Raw genomic sequence first — 27,965 nt, 5'->3', positions numbered from 1 at the left:
ATGTTTACCTCGCAGCTCGCGCTGCTGCAGGTGTTCTTCCTGATGGTCCCCGAGGAGGTCCGGCCTCAGCCATCTCCGTCCCCGTCTGGGGCAGTGTCCACCCAATCGGACCTGGGGCCAAGGACGCAGGGCGAGACCCTTCAATCCTCCTCGGAGGTGCCTGGCGTCTCTACAGTGAGTCCTACTGTCGTGACTCCCTCGGCGCCTGGGAATAGGACCGTGGATCTCTTCCCAGGTGAGGGGAGAGGATGCGGGGTTGGAAACTGCTGACTTAGATCCAAATTCTGTGAACAAAGTGAATTCCCATAAAGTAAGGAGTGGGGCTGTTGGAAGAAGGGGAATTAACACTTGGAAGAGTTTGGGGATGCACACCCCATTTGCTCTGCTTTATGTTGTAGTCTTACCGATTTGTGTCTGTGACTTGACTCCCGGTGCCTGCGATATGAATTGCTGCTGCGACAGGGACTGCTATCTTCTCCATCCCAGGACAGTTTTCTCCTTCTGTCTTCCAGGCAGCGTGAGGTGAGCTGCGATGCTCAGGTTGAATCCTAAAGGGGATTGGGGCTGTAGAATAAGTAACATTTGGAAGTAGGGTTAGCCTTCGTGCCTCCCACCCCCACTTCCACTCCTGGGGATGGAACTACCTTGGTTTTTCCCAGGAGAGCCGTTCCTCTTCTGGTGCTCTAGAGCAGGGCTGGCCAATAGAATAGAATCTTCGTATTGTCCTGTGGCTGCCCAAGGAGTCCTCTCTTTGGCATCTGACTGATACCGGTGGGGCACCCTTCTTTGGACCTAATCCTCATTCTAAATGTATCTATTCTCCCTCCTATTTCCTCAGGTCTTTAAGTTGGGTGTGTGTAGACAACTCTCTTATCTTCCGAAGTAATTCCCCGTTTCCTTCAAGAGTTTTCATGGATTCAAATGGAATTAAGCAGTTTTGTGTCCATGTGAACAACTGTGAGTAGAACTATGTTGGCTATTCCTATTGCCTAACATTTACTGAGGGTTAGCTTAGTCTCCGACGTTTTTTCCTTTTCTTTGTTTTTTAAACTTTTTTCCCCCTATGGATCTCTATCATGCTCCCTCTCCTTCCACCTGTCCCCGTGCCCCTTCTGTTTTCTCTTATTAGTGAACATTGGCAATCTCTTTTGCTCTCTTGGCTGTGGATCAGAAAGCCCATACAGAACTTTAATTTCAGTCAGCCCTCTTAGCTCAGAGGATTATAGATAGACTATATCTCCCACTTGCTACAATCTCCATGAAGGGGCTCACTGAATCCCCAGTGCCTGACATAAGAGGCACCAAATAATACGTGAATGAATGTCTTTGACAAATGAGTCTACATCAACCTTGTTTTTATTTTATGAGGCAACAATATAGGGGAAAGAGCATTTGACTTGGGTCTCAGCCCTTCATTTACTTACCAGCTGCACAGACTTGAACAAATTTCCAGGCTCATTTCTTCAACTGCAGAATGAGAAATAATATCACTAATTCTGAATGTGAAAGTGCTCTATAACTGTAGAGTGCAATAAAAATGAAAGGTAGTTGTTATTAAGGTTTTTAAATAGAATTAGATGGCTTCTGGGGTGGCGTGGTGGTTAAGAATCCGCCTGCCAATGCAGGGGACACAGGTTCGAGCCCTGGTCTGGGAAGATCCCACATGCTGTGGAGCAACTAAGCCTGTGCGCCACAACTACTGAGCCTGCATGCCACAACTGCTGAAGCCCATGCACCTAGGGCCCGTGCTCCACAGCAGGATAGGCCACCGCAGTGAGAGGCCTGTGCACCACAGGGAAGAGTGGCCCCCGCTCGCCGCAACTAGAGAAAAGCCCAGCAGCGAAGCAGGCAGCGAATACCCAATGCAGCCTAAATAAATAATTAAATAGACTTAAAAATTTGTTGGTGATGAGTATAACATTTTTAAAGATGTACATCTAATATATCTTTTTTTAACTTATTGTCTAAGAAGCAAGATAATGTTCTCACATAAAATAGACTTAAATGTCCCTTACACTCTGGAAGTCAGCTCATCCTGGTTTCATCTGTTAGAAAATAAATTGCAAAACTATATTTGTTTCATAAAGCAACCAAGTTTGGGTTTGAGGGGACTTGAATGTGGAAGCAGTTATCAGGAGGCTTGCAGCCATTCAGGTTGTGAGAAGGTAAAGGGAGCAAGGCAAATGCTGCATTTTAAAGTAAGGCTGCAGCTGCCCCATCCTTTCCAAATCTCCCATTGCCTTCTAATTCTAGCCTCATGAAAATGCTCGAGGGATATCGCAGTAGCGTCCAACTGGTGCTGCCTGCTTTTAATCCCCTCCTGCTTCCCACGCCATACTGTTTCCAGACCAGTGTTTCTGAACTTTCTTTCCCCAGCAACACCTGAGAGTCACTCCTTTAGAACTTATATGATACTTTGAATTGTTATCATTTTATATGAATGTTGTGTCTCCCCAGGTAAATTGTCGGCACGTAGAAAGGATGGACCATATCTTTGCCCATAGTGCTTAATATTTGCTGATAATAATCATCAGTAACAGACATTGTTAGAGGCTGTACAACATGATGGAGTGGGAAAAATCCCAGACCAGGAATCGGGAGATCTGTGATCTACTCCTGGCTCTGCCAGATGGCTCTGTGGCCTTTTGCAACTCATTTACCTCTTAGGATCCAAATTTCCTAATGGAATTGGACCAGATGATCTCTGGGCTTCCTTCCACATCTGAAATTGTATCAGTCTAAGTCTAAATACCTTTAAGCCCTGTTGGGTATAATACACCATATGTGATGGTAGAAATTTTAGGTAGAAATTCTATTTTTCCTTAGCCTGTGCTTCTTATCTGCATTATTCCTGCTTACCATCACTACCACCAATATCCCTGCACTACAGTGAGAGACAAAATGTTAACATTCTCTTACTCTTTTAAGCCATGAAAAAATATTCAGATGGATATTTTCCATCTCAACGTACCTTTTTTTTTTTTTTCCTGCGGTACACAGTCCTCTCTCACTGTTGTGGCCTCTCCCGTTGCGGAGCACAGGCTCCGGACACACAGGCTCAGCGGCCATGGCTCACGGGCCCAGCCGGTCCGTGGCATTTGGGATCTTCCCAGACCGGGGCACGAACCCGTGTCCCCTGCATTGGCAGGCGGACTCTCAACCACTGCGCCACCAGGGAAGCCCGTCAACGTACCTTCTTTTTTAGCTTAATTTTTCTTTCATTTATAAAGATAGAAATAACTACATTTTTTAATGAGGTAAGTATTTCTTCCATGTGGTTTTCAGGGATGAGTTCTGAAGGAAATATTAAACAGCTCCTGGAAGCTTTAAAATTTGAACATTTCGGATCAGAGATGGAAGAAGGTGGTCTGCAGACCAGCAGCACTAGCATCACCTGTTCCAGAGCAAGGCTTTTCAATCCTAATATGCACCCACATCACCTGGAGGTCTTGTTAACATGCACATTCTGATTCAGTAGGTCTGGTGCATAGCTTAAGATTCTGAATTTCTGACAACATCCCAGGTAGTGCTGGGGCTGCTAGTCTGTGCACCACACTTTGAGTAATAAAGATCTAGGAGACAGATAGAAAGTGAGTAGCCTGAAAGGCCCCAGAATTGAGTTATCTTCATTTCGTGTTCCATTAGAAAACTGAAAAGTCAAATGATTAGGACTTTGTGATCACAGAGGATAAAGGTCAAGCTTATGTTATGTGGCATCTTCATTAGCTTTTGGTGATACATGTCTTGATTTCCTTTTGAATCTGTCCAAATGACCATAATTATGAAGAAAGAGAGAAACTAGTATGGGCCAATTTTCTGCTACATCCCTTTTTCAAGTTAGCAGAAAACTTGGGTGGTAAAGCAGAGTGTTCATTATAGGCCACCCTCTGGGCAGGGGAGAATGTCAGAGGCCTTTACCTACATCTCTCTCCTGGTTCTGAAGTGCCATAAGGAGATGGCTGCAGGAGCTTGGATAGATTTATACATTGCTATAATATAAATTACAGAATTGTTAGAGAAAATACCCATTGGGTGTATTTGAAAAATCTTCAGTGTAGAAATTATAAGGTGAAAGGAATAAAATACGACAAATCCATATACTTGAGAGATGGAAACCTTATTATGAGGACTGGTTAGTTGAAGTTTACAGGAGATTGGAAGACTTGGAGAGGACAAGTCAAATATTGTCTCCAACTCTGCCATCTTCCTATGGAAACAGTACCATTTTGTTGTACTAGAGACTCCTCTGGTATGGGACAAATGTGTGCATTACCGAGACTCCTATTTTCATCACAAATTGCTAATCATACACATTCCTGGCATCAGAGACATGGAACTGACTGGCATTCGTTGGTCATATTCTTATCTCAGATCTTAATACTAAAACAATAATTCAGTTAACAAATTACAAATAAATTATTAGGTGATAGAAATCAAAATTGTTATTATCTCTGAAGACGGCGTATTGATTGGGAACCTGGGAAAATGTTCTGAGTGGTAGTAATAAAAGTATATAAATGTTCTAAAATTCTTTGAGTTTATGCTTAAGATTAGTGCATTTGCATACTTTACTGTGTATATTTTAAGCCTCAATAAAAATATTTTTAAAGATTAGTTTCTTGGTATGCCAGATACTTAAAAATGATTTTATTTTATCTAAACCCCTTTTCTTTTTAAAAATATTTTAGCAAAATTAACCTATTTCCAGAAGCTCCAAAAGGTCAATGCAACCAGCTTCCAGGCCCTGGCTACAGAGTTTGGAGGTGAATCATTCACTTCAACATTCCAAACCCAGTCACCACCACCTTTTTACAGGGTGAGCCTACAGAAGGGGGAGGGATCGTTTGGTTTGGTTTTTGCCCGCATACTGACAATTGACGAGGTATCTTTGAGATACCCACCTGCAACTAGGTAAGCCACTGTCAGCTCTTTTGGAGGGCAGTATTGTCCATGTTAACAACCTATTGAGTTAACTTTTGTTTCTGCTTATTCTTTTCTGGTGGAGTTCAGTCCAATCTCACTGTGAATAAATTTCTGCTATACTTTGTTTAGGCTGGGGACCCCATTCTGACTTACTTCCCCAAGTGGTCTGTAATAGGCTTGCTGAGGCAGCCTGCAGGAGTTGGAGCTGGGGGACTCTGTGCTGAGAGCAATCCTGCAGGTGAGCCTGGAGTACAAGCGCCAGCCTTTTTGTTCAGTTTAAAATAGGCTTTCTCATGTACCACTCCCTTAATTCTAAGGTTTCCTGGAGAGTAAAAGTACAACCTGTGCTCGTTTCTTCAAGAATCTGGCAGATAGCTGTACCTTGGATCCCACCCTCAATGCTGCCTCTTATCATAACTTCACGGTCTTGAAGGTGGGTGTCCGTTCTCTCCCCACTGTCACCACTGTGGACTTAAAAAGTTATCATGCTTCCCACAAGCACTGAACTGGAAGTCAGGATGCCCAAGAGCTATGTAGAAGGCAGAGGGCCTAAAAGCCCTGTCATCTGAAGAAAGATGAAAGAAGTAGGGATAGATAGGATAAGAGGTTCTCACCTTTCTGGCTAGTGGAATTTGCTAGAGGAGGTAGGATGGGGTGACATCTCACTATTTCACCAAAACGTCTTGCTTTTGCTGTTTGTTAGAGCTCTACTCAGAGTAGGTGGGCATCACAGTCCATCCAACCTCCGCTGAGCCCTGCTTCTGGCATTTTAGTGTAAGGAAAAGTCAGGTAGAAAAAAAATGTTGATTTTTTTTTTTCCCCCAAATGAGAAACCACAAGCTCCTGCAGATTTTATGTTAAGATATATGCACACTCATGTCCTTGCTGTTCTCTTATACTAGGTTCCAAGAGGTTTGAGTGATCTGCAGAATACGAAGGTATGATGCTTTTTATCAGGAAAAACGAAAGAGAATATTTGGTCCCTTTACATCTGAGGCAGTCTCACTCTAGATTGTAATGGTGAAAGAGAATATGTGCGTGATGCATCAGACTGTTCAAGTATGAGTCTAAAAGAGTGTTTTTCTTTTTGTTCTATATAATTAATAAGCATCATGTGAAATAAGAATCATAAGGTATTAGGTAAGTTTGAGAAACTTCGGGTTAAATAAAGTTAAACATTATATTTAGGATGGACTACTTGAAGTCTTTAATATGCTAGAGGGTCTTCTTAATCTCTAAGAGGGAAGTGCCAGATATAGTATTTCTAAAACTTATTTGACCATGGAACCTTTATTTTATATCTAATAGAAGTAATGTTCCAAAAAATATGTTTTGAGAAGTGCTGAATTAGAATGACTTTTGAACTTAAGCTGTAGACTGGCAATGGAAGGAGAGAGGAACGTGATAGTCAAAAAGGAAAAATACTCATTTCAGCATAATATGTAACTAGAAGAAAAAGTGCTGCTTTCAATTTTAATTGATTCGCCTCTTTCCCTTGCTAGTTCCAGGTGCCTGTAACACCTGTCTCACAGGCTGACTCTCCTCTGTTGTCTGGAAACACTTGTCAGAATGTTGTTTCCCAGGTAGGGATGCTGACCTCAGATTCTGGACTGATGTATGTTGATCAGCATTAGCAGAGGTGCTTCATCTTCCATTAAGTACCAAACCAACCCCACGTGAATTTTTGAGCATTACCTGAAACTTAACACATTAATGACTGAGCCCATCACCTTCCTCCCCACGTGTTTCAGTTGTTTCCATTGCTGCCGTCCTCTGGCATTTCACATCCAGAACATTAAGATTATTTCTGGTTCCTCCTTCTTTGTCCATGTGCAGTCTGTTATGGTTTTTACTGACCACAGTTTCTTTTATTGACAAAGTCAGTATCATCTGAACCTCTGAAATAGACTAGTCACCTTCTTTTCCTTTTTTCTCTCTCTTCTAATCAACCAACAAAAGTAAGAATTATTGGAAAACATCATTTTAAAAACTATGCTTAGAAATCTCAGGTTACCTTCATTTTTTCATGACTTCCGTCTCCAGCTGCCATCTTTATTCATCCTTGGACATTGTGAGAGCCAGGCAAACCAGGTTTCCATTCCTTGCTCACCTCTGCCTGTGCTTCTACTCACCTCCTCTGCACAAGATCAAAACTTATTTTTCTTCCCTTCAGTTCTTACTGTAAACTCACCTCTCCCATGAACTCTTTCAAAGAGCTCCATCCAGTCTCTTTTTTTCATGTGTAGATATAATATGAAGTCAAATTTTATCTTTTCATGGTATTTGTATTTGGCATTTTTGTGTGTGTGTGTGTGTGGTATGCTGGCCTCTCACTGTTGTGGCCTCTCCCATTGAGGAGCACAGGCTCCGGATGCGCAGGCCCAGCGGCCATGGCCCACAGGCCCATCCGCTCCGCGGCATGTGGGATCTTCCCGGACCTGGGCACGAACCCACGTCCCCTGCATCGGCAGGCGGACTCCCAACCACTGCGCCACCAGGGAAGCCCTGTATTTGGCATTTTTAAGATTACTTTTTTAGTCTCTCTCATCCAGTTACTTTTTTAAATTGAGATGTAATTGACATATAACATTGTATTAGTTTTAGGTGTACAACATAATGATTTGATGCACATATATACTGTGAAATGATCATCACAATAAGTTTAGTTGACATTCATTACCACACATAGTTAACAAATTTTTTCCTTGTGATGAAAACTTTTAAGATCTGCTCTTAGCCACTTGCAAATATATAATGCAATGTTGTTAACTACAGTCACCATTCTGTTCCCTCATTCAGTTACAGTAAAACCCTTAAAGACAGGAAATCTTATGTCCTAAACATAATTGGCCCACAAAATAGTTTTTATTAATTGATTCTACTTTTGTATTTCAGGTCATCTATGAGATAGAAACCAATGGGACTTTTGGAATCCAGAAAGTCTCCATCAGTTTTGTGCAAACCAACCTGACTGTCGAGCCAGGCACTTCATTCCAGCAACACTTCATCATTCATTTCAGGGTTAGGGCCCTTCTACTACAGGGGATCAAGAAGAAAGAAATATCGGGTTAGAAGTAGCTCCCCTGCTTCTGTAACACATGCAAGATAGAATAAGAATATGAAGGACTAGTTCAATCTGTCAACTGAAGCCTCAACGTTTAATATTCCATAATTTAACTTCAAGTGATAAGGATTCAACAGTGTTTATTCATTAGCATGGTCCCCCAGCAAAGCAGGACTTCACTCACAAATCCAAACTCTTTTTTTAAATAGTCATTGTGAATCATAAACTCAACTAATATCCCACAAAAATTCTTTAACTAGCTTTTTTCATGTTTCTGGGCATTCAGGGTTTTGCTCATTTCCCACTTAATCTAAGTTTCCAGTCTTGATCACCACCCTTTGGCTTTCTTCTACTTTCTTTCTTTTTGAACCCAGCAGAGTCCAGTTTCTCCTCAACTCTACCCTCAAGTGATCAACCAAATCCCATGTCTCTCAGAGTTCATCTGTGGAACATCTATAGTTAATTAAAATATATTTCTAAATTACATTTAAACTCCTCTGGTTTTAGCCACACTGAACATAGCCCGAAATTAATAGTAATTTTGAAAAACAGGATTGATAGATCGTTGATAGATCTTTAGTTGTAATCCTTGGTAGAAGTAGCATGTAGTGAACATCAATGTTCAGATCCTCAGGATTTATTTTAGTGAATAAAAAACAGTAAAAGATGCTGAAGTATCAACTTCTGCAAAAATCTGCACTGTGGAAGGAAGCCAGATTGTTCAGTGCAGCTAACCTACAGCATTGCCTTAAGGAAGGATATGAAACCACACTGGAAGGTGGGAGAGCATGCTTTTCTCCATATTGACTTTTCCTTCACTCTTTCTGCAGGCTTTTCAACAGAGCACAGCTGCTTCTCTTACTGGTTTTAGAAGTGGGAATCCTGGCTATATTGCTGAGAAGCCACTCCTGGCTCTAACCGGTGATAGAAGACACTCAGTATCCTTTTTTGGGTCTCTGGGTGGCCTATTGCAGCCTAATGAGAAAAGCTTTAACTACTGATCTTTTGGATTTTCCAATTCTGAGGTTCCCCCATTTTTTAGGTATTGAGGTCTTCCATTACTAAACCATTAATACATTAGGATCTCAAATGTTGATGCTACCAAAGGCTTTAGAACTTACATTAGCCTGGCCAAAGGTGAGGATCCTGACTAAATTTTGTTTGTTTTAATGAAATATTTATATGCTGGTGTGTGGTCATCCATTTTTGGAAGAACAATAATTGTTCCTCTATGTTTTCATTGCCAGAGGAAAAAGAATTGTGACTTGAATAATATATTAATAAAGTACAAAAAGTGTTAAGGAAATAATAAGAAGCATAAATTTTCCAATCTGCCTACTTTTTTTTCTTTTATGATCTCCTTGACCATCGCCTTCTACCTCAGATGACCCTCTTACAGAGCGAGGGTGATGGAACTTGCTCTATTAAGAGACACGAAGTACAATTTGGAGTGAATGCAATATCTGGATGCAAGCTCAGGTAATTCTCTGCTTCCACATCATTTCCAACAAATTTGTCTCTGCCTGTAGGGAATATGTTGATGTGGCAACTTTTATATTTTGAAATCAGAGTTCAGAGAATGCTAGTTAGGAGTAATATTTAAATAATATTAATATTCCTAAGAGGTTTTTTCGACAGTCCTTTATATCTGCTAAGGATTATTTCCTTCAGTTTATTTTAAGATATCATTTCTAATATTTGGATGAATTACATTATTATGTTAGCATTGGACCCCAACCTCTGTGGTGTTTCATTTCAGGCTGAAAAGGGTGGACTGCAGCCACTTGCAGCAGGAGATTTATCAGACTCTTCATGGAAGTCCCAGACCCGAACACGTTGCCATCTTTGGTAATGCTGACCCAGCCCAGAAGGGAGAGTGGACCAGGATCCTCAGCAGGAACTGCAGTGTTTCAGTAAGGAGAGAAATACACATTCTGACCAAAGCTCACTTTCCTCTTTTGTTTATTAAGATTAAAACCAGCCCTGTTTCCATAGTTGATTTGGTTGTCATAGAAGAAAGAGAATGTGGTTGTCATAAAAGAAAGAATATAAGAAATCATGCCCGTTTGAAGTCATTATTTCAGGTTAGTTTTATACATAACTTTCCTCACTTAGAGAAAAATTTGAAGGTAGGAAGTCTAGAGATTGGCCTCTGGTTCAAAATCAACCTTACTCATAACAGGAGAAAAATAAACTAAATATATTTCATATATATTTCAAATATTCTCTTACATTCTTGAATATTTGGTCAGCACAGATTCTTTCTCTGAGGTTGAAATTGTGTTCCTTGTGTTCTAAAACATTTTTACATTTACATTTAGTAAAAATACATTAACGGTAAAAATTCAAACCATGTAGAATAGTGTTAATGAAAAGTAAAAACCTCAGTACCCACTGCCCCTGAAGGAATCTCATTTAGCTGTTTCTGTTTTTACTTTTTCTGGTGGCCACTACATCAGTGCTCAGCAGGTATACCTCTTGATTCCAATCTAAGTAAAATAGGGAAATCTGTGTGTGTCTAAGTAAAATAAAGAAATCTTTCTTCTTCCTCTTTTGCCTACCCCCTACCTCCTGGCTTTAATCAACTGTACCTTTAATTTTATTTCCTTTCACTTAAACTTTTTAATTGTTTATTTTTCTGTATAAATAATACATACACTTGGCTCAAAAGTACAAAATAAAACTCTCTCTCAGACAACTCTTCCCTTCCACAGAGGCAAAAGAAGTTACTAGTTTCTTTCCTTCTAGAGATATTGCATGCTCACACAAGTAAATACTCATATTCTTTTTTTTAATCCAAATTTTATAATATCATAAACACAGCTCTGCACTTTGCTTTTTTCACTTGACCTTCAGCGTTTATTCCATGTCAGTATATAATAAGCTTCCTCATTCTTTGCGTGGTATAGTTGCATACTATTCCATTATATGGATGAACCATAAATAATTTATTTAGCCAGTTTTATTGGTGAACATTCAGGTTGTTTTCAGCCTTTTGCTGTTACAGTGTGGCATTTTATTTTATTTTATTTTTATTTTTAATAAATTTATTTATTCATTTATTTTTGGCTGCATTGGGTCTTCATTGCAGTGCGCGGACTTCTCATTGCAGTGGCTTCTCTTGTTGTGGAGCATGGGCTCTAGGCACACGGGCTTCAGTAGTTGTGGCACGTGGGCTCAGTAGTTGTGGCTCGCGGGCTCTAAAGCACAGGCTCAGTAGTTGTGGTGCACAGGCTTAGTTGCTCCATGGCATGTGGGACCTTCCTGGACCAGGGCTCAAACCCATGTCCCCTGCATTGGCAGGCGGATTCTTAACCACTGAACCACCGGGGAAGTCCTTTTATTTTATTTTATTTTATTTTATTTTATTTTATTTTACTGGCTGTGTTGGGTCTTCGCTGCTGTGCACGGGCTTTCTCTAGTTGCGGCAAGCAGGGGCTCCTCTTCATCGTGGTGCACGGGCTTCTCATTGTGGTGGCTTCTCTTGTTGCAGAGCACAGGCTCTAGGCATGTGGGCTTCAGTATTTGTGGTGTGTGGGCTCAATAGTTGTGGTGCATGGGCTTAGTTGCCCACAGCATGTGGGATCTGCCCAGACCAGGGCTCAAACCCGTGTCCCCTGCATTAGCAGGTGGATTCTTAACCACTGCGAGTGTGGCATTTTATAACCTGGTTCAGGCACCATTTCATACTTGTGAAAATAAACCTATATGATAAATCCTAGAAGTAGAATTGCTAGATCAAAAGGTATATGCATTTAAATTTTTAATAAATATTGCCAATTTATTTCCCATCAGGTTGTACCAATTTACAGTCCCACTATCCATCTATGAGATGGCTTGTTACCCCATACTCTCCTCAACACTGGGTTATCAAACTTTTAATCTTTGCTCATCTGATAAATGAAAAATAGCATTCCATTGTAGTTTTATTTTTCTCTTACTATGAGTAAGGTTGAGTATCTTGACATATAGTTGAACAATTCGTGTTTTCTTCACTATGATCTATTTATATCTCTTGCCCATTTTTATTGATTACTTGTCTTATAACTTGTAGAAAACCTTTGTATTTGAGAAATTGGCTCTTTTCTGTTGTATGATTTGTAAATATTCTTTTCCCAGTTTGTCATTTGTCTTTTGACTTTGTTTATGGCTTTCATGCCTTGCAGAAATTGATTTTCATATTGTGAGATTTATCAATCTTCTTTTTTTTCCTCAACTTTCACATTTTGGTTCAGACTTTGAAAGGCCTTTCTCCTTAGAGATTATTTTTAAAGTGCCCCCTTTCCCTTTCTCAGCACTATTATGACTTGATTCCTTGTATACTTCTTTCCTTTAATGAGACTTGGGGGATAAGTAGCTACATGTACTTGATCCAGCCTTTGGGGAACTGCAGTCAAACTGAGTTCTCTTAAACTTCATACAGCCATACTGAGGGAGTGTGGTTTTGGATAATACATGGCTGAGTACAGAAAAGGGATGGTTAGTGACAAGGATTGAGATTATAGTGGAACTACTCTTTATTATTCTTAAACCTACTATTTATATTTTTAAATCACATTTTTGAAGGATATTTGATAACATGGAAAATTTTTCCTAACGTAGATAGAATAAATGAAAGGAAAAGTGTTTGCCATTAAGGAAATGCAAAACCCCAAGGAGATACCACTTCATACCCACTGGGATGGCTATAATTTTTAAAATGGACAATAACAAGTGTTGGCAGGAATGTGGAGAAATTGGAACCCTCAGACATTGTTGGTAGGACTGCAAAATGGTGGAGCCAATTTGGAAAAGAGTTTGACAGTTCCTTAATAAATTGAACATAAACTTAGTCTGTCTTCCCCTAGTCCTAGTTTAAACATGTTATTGCCTGTGTCTGAGCCTTACTATAAAAAGTATGAAGTTAGAAAAGCACAGGCATATTTGAGGATAGTTTGTATCTGCTAAGTTATAGTAACCTCCTGATTTGTGTCCTCACTTCCATCAGTGCTTCCTGCATCTTGGAATTAATCCTCCTGGGGGTCACACTGCTTGGTTGGACTTCATAATCTAACCCTGAAACGTCCTTCCCTAATCTTTTCGCTGTTCCTGTGTTCAAATCCTTTGCTTCAGTCGAGTGATCTGCTCAAGGCCAGTGCCTCCCACATGTCTGGCACATAGGAGACACTCAGTAACTATTCTAATTAATCAGCAACTGTCCCTCAATGGCATCACGTGCTGTTCTAGTTGCATACCACTTTATATGCCATCTCTCTACGTAAATTTTCCTTTAAACACTATTTCTTCCAGTCACATATTACTCATCCCAGTTCCACAAAACCATCCTCAGCCAGAAATGGCTGTTTCTTCTTCTGGCATTCCACAGTACTGACTGCACCACTCACTGAGCACTTCTTATAACCATTGTACATGGGCTCATGTTTTATTAATCTCTACATTAGTATTTCTATTTTAGAATATTAATTTTTTAAGCTCATGGACAGTAATATGGCCTATTACGAACTTCTGTGTCCTTTCTCTAAGCCACATTTGCCTTCTCTGTTATTGTGTAATGTTTAAGAAACAGTGGCTACTTAATGCATGATAAATAACTATAGGCAACCATCAACAATTGAAGCAAATGCTTCTTTTCCCTTCTGCAGGCTGTGCATTGTACTTCCTGCTGTGTCATACCAGTTTCCTTGGAGATCCAGATATTGTGGGCATATGTAGGCCTCCAGTCCAACCCACAAGCTCATGTGTCAGGAGCCCGATTCCTATACCACTGTCAGCCCATACAGGTAAGTCTTGGCTCATAAAGGACCACCAAGGCTTACAAAGCCTCGATTGTCTTATCAGCCATTTGATGACCAGATAATTTTTTAACTTCTGGGAGCCAATTTATGCTACCAGCCAATGTTTGGTTAGAATGAGCTGACACAATTAACTTTCAAGTCAATCCTCCCTGCCTGGTTACTGAAATTTAACATGTTTTTATGGTGAATACAATCTATATCCCTTTTTTTCTGTTTTTTTTTTTTTAATTTCATGACTATAGTAATAGGTTAGTTCTTTTAACTTAATCATACCAGTATTACTACACTGGTTGATTCAACCACAGAAAAGATTTTCCATAGCTGTATTCAGTGTGACAGTCACATGCTAATTAGAGTCTCTGGGCCTGTGGGTTGCTGTTAAAGTTACTACTGTGGCTAGTTTGTAGTCATCAATTTTTGGTTGATTGCACTCCATTAAAATAAATTTTTTTTTTTTTGGCCGCACCATGCAGCTTGTGGGATCTTAGTTCCCGGATCAGGGATCGAACCTGTACCCCCTGCAGTGGAAGTGCAGAATCCTACACACTGGACCGCTGGGAAATTCCCTAAAATAAATCATTTTAACATGTAGTAAACATATACCCATTGTTTATGATGTGCCTTAAGACAGCTTTAGCATCTGTCTTGGTTTTAGAACCTAACACATAGCTTTAGAAGTTCAAAAACAGAAATCATTAGGTCCTGGTGAACTGATTCATGTATGAACTCATTAACTTTTAATGGAAATTAAAAGTAATTGAAATTATTACCTGTAAGTCATAGCATTTACCTCCCAGAAAAGAAACTAGAGACTACATTTAAGTCAGAAGTAAAAGACCTTTAGCTCCTCCCTCACAACAGAGTTGACCACCTTAGCTCTCTATGCCTGTAAATGTGTTAAAACTCAGGTTGCTGGAAACTGTGTTAATGAGAACATTCCATTCTCCCTGTGTTGGTTTACTGAATAAAATAGAACTCTCTGTAGGACTCAGGTAATCTGTTACAGATACTGCACTGAATCTATTGTTTTATTTTTATGAACTGTATCTTTATTTATGAATACCTGTGTAGTTTGGGAGGTACCTACAGGACTGTTTTTATCTTCCTGAATCTCTGGCTCTCTCAGGCATTGAAGGCTACCCAGTGCCTCTTGTCTAGATATTTTTAATCATTATATTTTTCTAGTATTTAGTAGAGGTTAACTTTTCAGGTTATTCTGCCCCCTTTACAAAGTGTTTTGTTTTTTAAATTTGTGTCAACATTTAAAAATCAAGAAATTTTACCTTCACATCCAGAACTCTGACTTCTCTTGAAAATCTGGTGGTAAAGATCCTACACTCCTGCATGGCATAAACTCTCCTGCTGCTGAATGGTGATTTCAACTACTAGAGTACCCCATTTACACAGCCTATACCTACCCACCCTTAGCCATCCCACTTCTCTCATTCAGGTTATTTGCTTAGGCTGGTAGGCATTTCTGTTTTTGCACCTTGAAATGAAGGTCGGTTGAATTTTGAACTGAACTATCTGAATGACTTTTCATGGTATAAATGTAGCTTTAGAAACACCTGAGATTCCTCTCACTATAAAAAATGAAGCAGCAAAATTTTTGGAATGTTCCCAACAACAAACTACAAAATAGGGAAGAATTTAAGCAAAACACTGTGTAGACTTCCCTGTCTTCTTGTATGATAATAATAATAACAAAACATTTATTGAACATTTACTATGTAACAGGCACTGGTAATATTTTTTATGTGTTTTTAGTATTGAATTCTCACAAAAAACCCATGAAGTAAATAGGATTTATTTACATGGTACTCTGCTGCTTATGTTTTTGTACTAATTGGTCCTTTAAAGGGATCGTTAAGTTTGGGGCTTGATAAAATACATCATGTCTTCTGTCTGAATATAAACTTTCTTTTTTTTTTTTTTTTTTTTTTGCTGTACGTGGGCCTCTCACTGTTGTGGCCTCTCCCATTGCGGAGCACAGGCTCCGGACGCGCAGGCTCAACGGCCATGGCTCACGGGCCCAACCGCTCCGCGGCATGTGGGATCTTCCCAGACCGGGGCACGAACCCGTGTCCCCTGCATCGGCAGGCGGACTCTCAACCACTGCGCCACCAGGGAAGCCCTAAACTTTCTTTTAATTTAAAAAAGAAAATATATCTCAAGGAAGAAACAACTAGTTATAAAGAATATTTTGAATCAATAAAACCAAAATAATAAGTGAGGTAAAAGAACAGCGTAGCATCACAGGATCAAGGCTCTGAACCTTTCTAGAATTATAATATTCATTTCTATATTTAAGTGGATCATCAAGCTTTTTGGATTATCTAGGAGACCTGTTGCCTGAAGTTGAGGGTGGTAATTAAGAGCCCAGGCATTGAGTCAGACAGACGTAGGCCCAAATCAAGTTATTTTATTTCTCTAAATCTAATTACTCTCATCTATAAGATGGAGATTAATAATAACACTTCATTAGGTTATGCAGATTAAATGAGACCATAAAATAAAACATTTAACACATTTCCTGGCACATAGTGAATACTCAGTAAATATCGCTCATCATATCGTCATTATTGTTTTATTATCATACCATTTTTGGTTCTGAATTTCCATATAAATAGCATATCAAATAGGTTTAAAGCAAAACACAAAAGAGATAAGCAGGAATTAGAGCAGTGTTTTTCAACCTTTGTTGGCTATCATCCATGGTAAGAAATATATTTTACATCACAACCCAGCTTATAACACATACTTATATAAAACTGAAATAAGATTTTTATAAAACGTTATCTTTATGCAGTACACTCTGTGATAGTCTGTTCTATTGTAATTTATTCTGTTTTATTTTTAATGGTAGACACTAGTGGGTCACAATTTGCAATTTGAAAAACTTTTAGAGAATATATCTCTGACTACATTTCAAAGCTAAATATATTGTTTAATAAATGCCTTTTATTCATTATATTGTAAATGAAAGTTAGCAGTGTTTATACCTCAATTAAATAGCATATGCTAGAAAAACTGCCAACCTAGCTATCAGTCTAGCTAGTGGTTCTTAATTTTATGGACCCTGTTGAGAATCTGTTGAAAGCTATTCACTTACTAGAAAAATGCACAGACACACAACATTCTTTATATAGTTTCAAGGGATTTATTGATTTCTTGAAGCCCGGCTAAGAATCTCTACCACAATCTCTTAATTAAACAGGCAGTATCCTAGGAAAGATAAAGAACACTAAACAAAATAAGAATAATTCAGAATTAGATTTTTTGAACTAATTGCTATGAAAGAAAGGACTAGGAAGTGGCTGGATTGGTAACAAACAGTTCTCTTTCTCATTTCTGTTGATGTATTGGAGAATACCAAATGACCTCTCTTCCGAGAAGGGGCAACAGTAACACTGCCAGTGGACTTGGTTGCTATGACAGTCAGTAAAGTTTCTGTCACTAAAGTCTTTCTTTTTCAAGGATCAGTCAACCACTATTTGCTTCTCTCTCGATGAATGATTAGACTATAGAAGTTCTCTGCCCCTTTCTGTGGTTCTTAGTAGTCTGTATAGAACTTTACCTAGTTCACTGGATTGTTCTGTTATCTTATTACCTCTTTTTATTTTTTTAAAGAACTTTTTAAAGTTATGCTCATTGTTCCATATGTTAAAATGTATAACCACCTAAGATCTCTCCCTGACACATGATGTTTAGGAACATTTACTCTAACATATGCATTCTCTTTGACTCATTTGAAAATCATGATAACTTCACTGACATCTTTAAAATAAGTGAGGGTATTAAAATTTTTTCATTGGTTTTTCCCTCAAATATATGTTTTTCCCCAAGAAAATACGGAGAAATAATGTATATATTATCTGGAAAGTGTTATATATAAATAATTCATTAGTTATTTTTCAGAAATTATTATTGATTTTACTGTATTTAAATCACTAGTTCTCCTAAAATCAGTTTTAATACCAGATGTCAGCTAACTTCTTAAAAATCATGTACTTATAAGTTCTAACAATCATAATAGATACCACCATTTCTGATTGTGTTAGATTAAATGAGACTCATGAATATAACAAGCAGATGCAGTTCATGTTTTTGCATTGGATTCTCATTTGGACAAACAATTGTAAAGTATATTTTGGGATAGTTGAGGAAACTTGAATATGGACTATATTTTACATAGAACTACCATTAACATGAAAAAATAGAGATTCATTTTTTTAAGTAGATTATAAAACAGCCTATACAGTATGATCCCATATAGTTAAAAATGCATATATCAATGTCTGTGTGTATAGATAAAGATGTAAATGTTAATAGTGGTATTCTTGGTGATGGAAATATGGTGTTTTTATATCTTTTTTATTTATCATTATTCTTTAATTTTTTACAGTATAATTTACTGCTTTTGTAATAATTAAACTTTCTCAAAGTCACTAAGAAAACATCTAAAAATAACTAGATGTTATTTTTAGGAATTCCCTGGTGGTCCAGTAGTTAGGACTCTGTGCTTTCACTCCCAAGGGCATGGGTTTGATCCCTAGTCAGGGAACTAAGATCCTGCAAGCAGCACAGCATGGCCAAAAATTTAAAAAAATAATAATAATTAGATGTTATTTTTTTTTTTTTTTTTTTTTGCGGTACGCGGGCCTCTCACTGTTGTGGCCTCTCCCGTTGCGGAGCACAGGCTCCAGACGCTCAAGCTCAGCAGCCATGGCTCAAGGGCCCAGCCACTCCGCGGCATGTGGGATCTTCCCGAACTGGGGCACGAACCCGTGTCCCCTGCATCGGCAGGCGGACTCTCAACCACTGCGCCACCAGGGAAGCCCTAGATGTTATTTTTAAGATGAATTTATTCAGTTTCATTTACAATAGCATGAAAAAACATAAAGTACTTAGGAACAAATTTAGCAAAAAGAATGCAAAACCTCTTCATTATAGAACATTACTGAGAGAAGTTACAAGAGACCTAAATAAATGGAGTGATATACCATGTTCATGGAGAAGAAGACAGATCCATTATCTGTCCCGAGATGGATCTATAGAATCAATGCAAACCCCAAAAAATCCTAGTAGGCATTTTTGTGGAAATTGACAAGCTGATTCTAAAATTTACATGAAAATGCAAAGGACTTAGAATAGCCAAAACAATTTTGAAAAAGAAGAACAAAGTTGGAAGACTTTACTGATTTCAGGATTTACTCTAAATCTTAGTGTGGTGCTGGTAACAAATAGACCAATGAGAAAAAACAGGGAGTCTAAAGATAGATCCACAAAAAATTCAATAGGAAAAGGCCTTTTTTTTAAAACAGTTGGTGCTGGAACAACTGGATGAAACTGGAACTACTGAATAAACATATGGGGAGAAAATGAACTAACTCCATACACAAAATACTTATGCCTTGATCATAAACCTATATGTGAAATCCAGAGTCATAAAACTTCTAAAAGAAACATAGAATATCTTTGCAAATTTGAAGTAGGTAAAGATTTCTTGGGCAAGAAACAAAAATCATTAACCGTAAAACTAAAAATTTGATAAATTCGACTTAATCAAAATTTAAAATCTCTGCCTATCAAAAGATACCATTATGAAAATGAAAAGCCATACTGCAGCTTGGGAGACCATATTTCTCAATGCATTATCTGACAAAAGATCATATCGAGATATGCAAAGAACACCAACAAATAAATAATGCAAGGACCAAAAAAAAAAACCCACTAGAAATTGGCAAAAGATTTGAACAGATACTACATAAATGACCAATAAACATGAAAAAGTGCTCAACATCTTTAGTCATTAGGGATATGCAAATTAAAAGCATAAGACACCACTCACTAGAAAATCCAATAGAATATGCACTAGAATAGCTAAAATCAAAAAGACCGTGAGGGCTTCCCTGGTGGCGCAGTGGTTGAGAGTCCGCCTGCCGATGCAGGGGACACGGGTTTGTGCCCTGGTCCAGGAGGATCCCACATGCCGCGGAGTGGCTGGGCCCGTGAGCCGTGGCTGCTGAGCCTGCGCTTCCGGAGCCTGTGCTCCACAACGGGAGAGGCCACAGCGGTGAGACGCCCGCGTACCGCAAAAAAAAAAAAAAAAAAAAGACTGTGATAACATGAAATCTTGCAAGAATGTAGAACAACTGGAGCTCTCATACTTCACTAATGGGAATGAAAAATGGTACAATCACTTAGTCTTACAAATTCATCTTCTCTATGACCCAGCAATTTTTCCTGGTTATTTACCCAAAATAAATGAAAACATATGTCCAAAATAAGATTTGTACAAGAATGTTCATCACAGCCTTAGTCTTAATAGCACATAGTCCATAGTCTGAAATATGTAGCTACAAAAACATAAATCTAAGAGGTGGTATCCACAGCTTTTTCTCTAATAGTGATAGTTTTCATTTGTATTGATTTGACATAGAGGATTAGCACATAATGGTTTAAAAGTTATCATTATAAATATGTAATATAGTAACATATAGGGTGTACTTCTTATTATCAAAGCCAAACAGAATCTAATCCAAACTTTTTATGTTATTAAACAGTAAATCTTACTTGGGGACAAAGTATTTTGCTGCATGTAAACTGAACTGAAGCAAATAAATCCCCTAAGCTTCACAAAGTGTTAAAACAGAATTGCTGGTGGTAAACATCATAAAATATTATAGCTTAAGGTAGAAATAAATTGTCAACCATACATAAAAGAACTAGATCCATAGTAAAAGAAATTGTGCTGACTTGGCTTTGTCCTTTTGTTTTGATAAAAGAAATGAGATGACCAGACTTTTTTTTTTTTTTTTTTGACTGTGTTGGGTCTTCGTTGCTGCACGTGGGCTTTCTCTCGTTGCGGCGAGCAGGGTGCTACTCTTCGTTGTGGTGTGTAGGCTTCTCATTGCGGTGGCTTCTTTTGTTGCAGAGCATGGGCTCTGGGCATGCGGGCTTCAGTAGTTGTGGCACACCGGCTTAGTTGCCCCGCGGCATGTACGATCTTCCCAGACCAGGGATTGAACCCATGTCCCCTGCATTGGCAGGTGGATTCTTGACCACTGTGCCACCAAGGAAGTCCCAATGACTGGACTTTGAGGGGTTTTGGGTTTTTTTTGTTTGCTTGTTTGTTTTTTTGTTTTGTTTTGTTTTTTTCAGTATTCTTGCTACACATGCTAAGCAGTGAATTCTCTAATTTTGCTTATACATAACTTTTAAAATGCAAATAAAAAACTTTAGACTTAAGAATTCATGTGTAACACACTGAACTTAACTTTAAAATCTTTTTCTTCATGTGGCACTAAAACAAAGGCTCTAAAATGGGTCAATAACATTCAGTATTACCCAGTGACCTGGCAAGTGCATTCAAGTTCCTTTTAATTATTGGATTATCTACTAGACTGCACTTGTTCCAAACCTCCACATAAATATGGAGGCAGTATTTTTAATATATGAAGAATAAGCATTTCATTTGAAATATTAACAAATAAGTATATGAATGAATGAACCACAACCTTTAGAGATCCTAATTACAGTGTGGTGGGAAGGATAAGGAGTCAAAGTAACCTGTAATTGCTGACTCTCAAATTAGCTATGGCATACTTACTACCTTGTGATTTATTTACCTCTTCTTACTTTATATTAGTTCCCTATCTCCAAAATACCTCTACTCATTTATGCAAAAAAGGATCTTTGTTGAGTGCCTCCCCTGTGCTAAGTATCATGATTGGTGCTAGGTATAGTGTGGTAAACAAGATAGATGTCATCCACTCTTACAGAAGGTGTGGAGCAATACCGAGGTGAGGTTTGGAACACTGTTACAGAAATTATCCAGGATATACTAACAGCCTGGGCCCAGATGTGAGGGCTGCAGGAAGGAGACAGAGTTCAGGAGGTTTATCACGGATAGGACTTGATTGCTTGATGCAGAGGTTGAGGGAGAGAATGAGTCAAGGATGATGGATAGTTTTTAGTTTGGGCATTTCATTCAGTTCTTTTATATCTTATATGGTAATAGCCTGTTGACTACCAAATATAATACTACTTTTTGCAGTAACCCTTGTATTTTTCATCCCCCCCCCCCAACCACCACTCTTTTTTTAATTTGGTAGGTATTCTGAAGTTTTTCTCCCTTTTTTGTTTTGTTTGTTTTGGAAGGCCACCCTCAAGCTCCTGGAACCCACTTTGCCTGTCAAGTGCCTGGAAATATACATCTCCCAGATGGCTCTTAACTAATGACTTAAGGGCATAGGAATATGAGAGCCCAACTCCCTTGCCTTGGGTTGGGAGCACACAAATTGTTGGAACTGTAAATCCTACATTATAGCTCAGAATTCCCCTGCAGATTAGGCTAATGCTACATAATGGTATAATATATCAAATTAATTAATAATTGTATAATTTATCAAAATAATATGTAAACATATTTTTAAAGTCAAAAATGCTAGAAAAGAGGATCTCTTAACAAAAAATAAAGTCCCATATCCCCCCTGCTCTCCAGAAATTAACCTGTTTAACCCTTTTCCTCTTTCTTGCTGGTATTTGTCTCAATTTCTAAGCAATATCATACTCAGTTATCTCTTGAATTTAGAGTTTATATAATCTATTGACATCCTATCTTGGTAGATGAGTTTAGCTTTGTTACTCTTCTCCTACCCCTCCCACCACTCTCCCAGTATAGTTACATCAAAATGTTTTATTAAGTCAATATTCAGTGTTTCATTTTTGTGATCATACATTTATGTTGAGCCAAGTAATTAAATTTTTGTGAAATGTTTTATTCTTCCTAAAATTAATAATTACCTCATATTTCATTTCTTTAATTTTCTTTGAGCTAATAGCTAAAACTTCTCACATACTCTAACAGCTCTGTAAAATTCCTCTCAGTGCAGTTTTCCAGCTGCATTGCCAGCTGAACTTGCCAATAGTGTTACTTGTTCTACCTTTCCTACGTATTTTCTTCACGGAGACCTCCATAATCTGATGTAAAATGGACTAGTTGCTGCCCAGCAGCTGTTTTGGAACTTTCCTTTACTGTCATCTTGGAGATTCCCCCTTGCTTCCTACTTGTGTTAGATTTGCTGTTAACTAGACATTACTTTTTCATTTTTCTTGGTTTATTCTCTTGTTTTGGTGGAGCTCAAATTCTAATAACATCTTTGAAAAAAGGAGCATGTAAAATACTTTTTTTTCTTTAGTTTACACATCTAAAGATAACTTTATTTAACCACCATCGTCATCATTATCATGATGCATAGTTGATCATTTGGCTAGGTATAGAATTCTAGATTGAAAATAATTTTCACTCTCAATTTTGAAAGCATTCCTCTAGTTTCCAATATTGCTGTTGAGAAGCCATTTTAAGATACTATTTTTACCCCTAATAGTCTGAAGTTTCCACAAAATGAGGCCTTGGGTAGTATTTTTTCTTCATTCATCATACCAAACAATTCATGCGATTTTTTTACTCTTTTAAAGCTCAGTTCTGATAAATTTCAATTATTATTATATGTTTAATAATTTCCCCCCCACTATTTTCTGTTCTTTCTTTTTGGAACTCCTGTTAATCTGTTACAGGATCACTATATTGATTCTCTAATTTTTTCTTTTCTCTTATATTATCTCTCTGTTTATCTTTTTGTTCTTTCTAGAAGAGTTCCTCAACTTTGTCTTTTAGTCTTTTTACTGAATTTCTTTTGGCTATCACATTTTTAATATCTGAGAGCTCAATCCTATTCTGTGTCTTTTCATAATATCCTTTTCTTATATATTTTTAAGATATTAACAATTTTTTGTCTTCATCTTTAATCTCTGTTTCCTCTGAATTTGTTTATTCCATTCATTTGGTACAGTTTTTCTCTTTAACATGAGAAACTTCTACCACTTACCTGGCAATCTCTAGCTGTCTATCCAAAATAAGAGTAAGGTGTTAAACTGATGGAAAGCTCTGTGATCATAAGTGAGACTTATTGACTTGTAGGCTTCACTGTACGGTGGTTAGGTGCAGTAGCTTTGAGGGTTGTAGGACTGCCAATGTCATTATCTTTTTATCTTCTTATTGGGACTGTTAATTTTCTCCAGAAAAAAAACCCTCCTGGCTCCTGACTGAAGGATATGTGTATAAGACCATCTCTCACCATTTTGAAGCCAGACTGGGGGAAGGGATTTCATTATACAGAATAATTGCCCTATTTTAAGTTCCATACCTCACTCTGTCCTTTTCGTTTTTATTTATTTATTTTGTTTATTTTTTTATTTTTGGCTGCACTGGGTCTTCATTGCTGTGTGCAGGCTTTTTTTTTTTTTCTCTAGTTGCGGAGAGCGGGGGCTACTCTTCTTTGACTTGCGAGGGTTTCTCATTGCGGTGGCTTCTCTTGTTGCAGAGCACAGGCTCTAGACTTGCGGGCTTCAGTAGTTGTGGCTCGCCAGCTCTAGAGCGCAGGCTCAGTAGTTGTGGCGCACGGGCTTAGTTGCTCCACGGCATGTGGGATCTTCCTGGACCAGGGCTCGAACCTGTGTCCCCTGCATTGGCAGGTGGATTCTTAACCACTGCGCCACTAGGGAAGCCCTCACTCTGTCCTTTTCCATGTCCAGTGGCCCTAAATCCAGAATTTCTCCGGTTTAAATTTTCTGGTCTCTTGTTGAGATAGGGAAAGGGTGGTTGTCTGATTGCATTGAGGAGGGTATCATTCAGTAACCATCTTCTGTCCCTGCCTCATCCCTGCTTCCCTGTTGTCTTCTATTACTGAGTCTTTCAGGGTTCTACAGAGATCTTCTTCTCGTCTCTGAAGGCTTTTAGGTTTGGCCTTCTTTCCCTCTGTGAAACCTTGCCTCCATCTGTTTTCTGTATTCACATATTATGATATCTCTCTATTTCAGTGAAGATGGAATTTTGTATCTGTTTCTTATTGTATTGGAGTGGTTTTAAGATATACAGAGAGAAGACATGTCTTTACATTGCCATCCTAAAATCAAGTCCAGTAGTAGCTCTGATGAGCCTAATCCCAAGTGAGTCTGAAGAAAACAATTCGAAGAACTTTTACCATGTGGGATTTCCCAGCCATTGAAATACCACTATAGACTTAAATATATATATATATATATATATATATATATACACACATATATATGTGTGTGTGTGTATATGTATGTATATGTGTGTGTGTGTGTATATATATATATATTTGGGTAGACATGGGCCTAAAGTTTGCCTTCTTGGCTCATAGCTCAGTTCCCAGTATAGGCTGACCCCAAGGCTCCAGAAGTTCCCTGATTTTGGAGTTTGCAGGAGCTAATGACACTTTTCCCTACCTCAGCTTGAAACCAATTAAAAGAGTCAGGTGGAGATCAAAATATCAGCTTTATCACTAATAAACACTAGATAGGTAGATTTGGCTTGGGTGTGTAGCAGTGAGCTTCCTAATGTAAAACTACACTCTTCCATTATGAGGCCACTACCCTAGTTAGAACCACAACACCTGGGACTGCTTGTAGGCAGTTTAAAATTTCCCCTCCCCCTAAAGGCTCTGAAATGAGTCAGAACAGCCCATTAATTAAATAAACTCTTAGGCAACACTGAACCCAAGGCTAAAAATTCATTCCCTATTCTATTTCCCATCCCAAAGTGTTTCCAGCCATCCCAGCTTATATAGCTCATCAGGCATTCTGCAGTGAGATTAAATAACAATGTTAACGTATTTCAATAATGTCAACTGCAAAGATTTTCTCCAAAAATTGAATATATATCCTCTCCCCATTATAAAGTTCCTACGGAAAAATTAAAATCCTAAACAGGAAATCCTTTTGTAAGTTAAAGTCCAAAGAAAGTTTATTACTTAATCTTAAGTAATAAACTCCTCCCCATTTTCTTTGTCTGGTTAGTCTCAGCCAGTTTTCAATGCGTGGCTGGAGTCAGGATACCCTCAGCATCTTCAACCTAAGCTGGCTGTACTTGGAATGTATGTGGGTCTTTCAATGCCACATAAGTTACCTTAGTTCTATGCCAACTCCCATATGAGCTTCACTGTTTAAAAAAAAAAATCCAAAGAGTTAGTATGACGTGCAAGATTATCACAACACTGGTCCCACATCCATTTATTTTAAAAATGCCTGTGGAAGGGTATACCAAGCAAAATTATGTTCCCAGAGCCTGATATTTACTGTTGCCAAAGACCACAGCAGAGATATGTGGCATCAGAGTGAAGGAAGGTAAATGAAAATCTTCATTTCTGGTTCCACAAGATAGTTATTTACTGTCAAATTATAATCAAAAGTTTGCCTAGTGAACAGAGTCAGAACAAAGGGAATTCAGTTTAGACAAACTTAATTCCAGTCATCAGGCTGCAACCATATCTACCCAAAGCTATGTCTATTAGATCAGATACTTGAGTCAGCTTGACAAAGAGCATCTTTTTCACTTGACTTGAATTGGTGTTTGGTTGGGAGGATCCTTTCTAACCCTGAGATTCTGTGAATTTGATGGTTTTTTAATCCACATTACTGAGTTCTTTGCTTTTTCCATGAAGTTTCACATTTCTTTCTACAACTGAAGAAGGAATAGAAATACTGCTAGTACGTGTGTACTGTTTCAGAGCATGGAGCCTTCTGGGACCTGATAAGGTAGAGCTGCTAAACACCTAACAGCAGCAGTTTCTACCTGATAAGGTAGAGCTGCTGAACACATAACAGAAGCAGTGGCCTCTTTGATATCAGACAGGCCCCCACCTGCAGGAAGCTAGAGTCAGTCTTTTGGTAGGTGTAACTGTTCACAGTTCTGGTGTCCTGGAGTATTGCTAAGAATTTAATTTCCTTGTGTCTCACTCAGAAGGAGAACTACATAGGATCAATATGAGAAAAAGGTCTGTCTTGCTTAGAGCAGTTTGTTTTGAGTCTTTATTCAGGGAAGTAATAATAACAGTCAAATTGGAGGGCTATTTGAATGGGTACCAAGCACTAACCTGTCACGGACATTCTTCTTGCAGGATTCCCAACAAGAAACAGAAGTACCTTTGACAACTGTTGTGACCTTTGTGGACATTACCCAGAAGCCAGAGCCTCCAAGAGGCCAACCCAGAATGGACTGGAAATTGCCATTCGACTTCTTCTTTCCCTTCAAAATGGTATTCAGCAGAGGAGTAGACTCTCAAAAAGGCTCAGTCTCTCCCATTCTTATCCTGTGTCTCTTACTACTTGGAGTTCTCAACCTAGAGACTAAGTGAAAAAAAGAAGAAGAAGCAGATTTCAGTGTTCCCCATGGGAAGTTCTGAGGCACCCTGCTTATCTTGGCTAAACAGATCCTCACCTGCTCATGACCAGAGGAGAGCATTTAGGAGAACAGAGGACCTAAATGAAGGAGTGGAATTGCTGGGCAATATGGTAACTTTATGTTTAATCTATTGAGGAACTGCCAAACTACTTTCCAAACTGGCTGCACCACCAGCAGTATGTAAGGGTTCCAATTTCTCCATATCCTTCCCAATATTTGTTATTTTTATATTAGCCATCCTAATGGGTGTGAAATGGATCTCATCGTGATCTACCATGCCTTTTAAAACTGTAGTGTATGAGATCTTACACTAGAAATGAGCACATCTGCTCTTCCGAGGCAGGAATACCCCAAGTATTCTTTTCCTCTCTACCCCTCTGCTAATTTGATTAGCTTGTAAGCCTAGTTTCCAATTACAAAGCTGCTTAACATATCTTAGATAAGATTTTATGATGTTCTTATCTCCAGTCACTCCCCTTGTAACAGACCTTTGAAAAACATTTTTTTAAATCATCTAGAGAATAATGCAGTCTTCTTCCCTCCCTTTGTTTATACAGGAGGTCTCTTACTGCACGAGGTCTCTATTGTAATCATGTATTCAATTTAAGGAGCAAGTTTTACTGTAAAGGGGTATGTGCAATTTGGATAGAATGAAATTGAAATCCCAAGCGGCCCGTTACAGGTGTGGAGAAACAGGTACTCTCGAATACTTTTAGTGAGAACATAAACTGGTAGAAACTTAGACAGAAGGGCAAATAGCTATTTAATATGTATCAAAAGCCTTAAAAATGTTCACAAACTTTAACCCAACAATTCCACTTATTAGACATTATGGGGCGGGGGGGGTGATGTCCAACAATAGGGAATTAGTTAAATAAACTATGATGTATCCATAGATTGGAATGTTGTACAA

General features: G+C 38.5%; 1 protein-coding gene across 2 annotated transcripts; it reads left to right on the top strand.

The window, feature by feature from the left end:
- On the top strand, window positions 1-27,005 carry TCTN3 (tectonic family member 3; the record flags this gene model as incomplete). Of its 2 annotated transcripts, none has more annotated exons than XM_079720308.1 (14): window positions 1-235; window positions 399-522; window positions 839-957; window positions 4,689-4,816; window positions 5,053-5,161; window positions 5,241-5,356; window positions 5,826-5,861; window positions 6,432-6,506; window positions 7,819-7,944; window positions 8,818-8,925; window positions 9,372-9,466; window positions 9,747-9,900; window positions 13,630-13,767; window positions 26,769-27,005. In XM_079720308.1, the coding sequence occupies 14 exons, from the start codon at window positions 1-3 to the stop codon at window positions 27,003-27,005; spliced, it is 1,800 nt and encodes a 599-aa protein (XP_079576434.1). The 2 variants fall into 2 exon arrangements, with proteins under 2 accessions (XP_079576434.1, XP_079576433.1); XM_079720307.1 differs by having other exon boundaries at window positions 6,426-6,506.
- Between the last annotated feature and the right edge of the window lie 960 nt (window positions 27,006-27,965).

This window comes from Hyperoodon ampullatus, assembly GCF_949752795.1.
Source record: "Hyperoodon ampullatus genome assembly, chromosome: 1".
In the NCBI taxonomy this organism is placed as follows: domain Eukaryota; kingdom Metazoa; phylum Chordata; class Mammalia; order Artiodactyla; family Ziphiidae; genus Hyperoodon; species Hyperoodon ampullatus.
The sequence above is the reverse complement of the archived record's forward strand: the minus strand, read 5'-3'. Positions and strand labels throughout refer to the sequence as shown.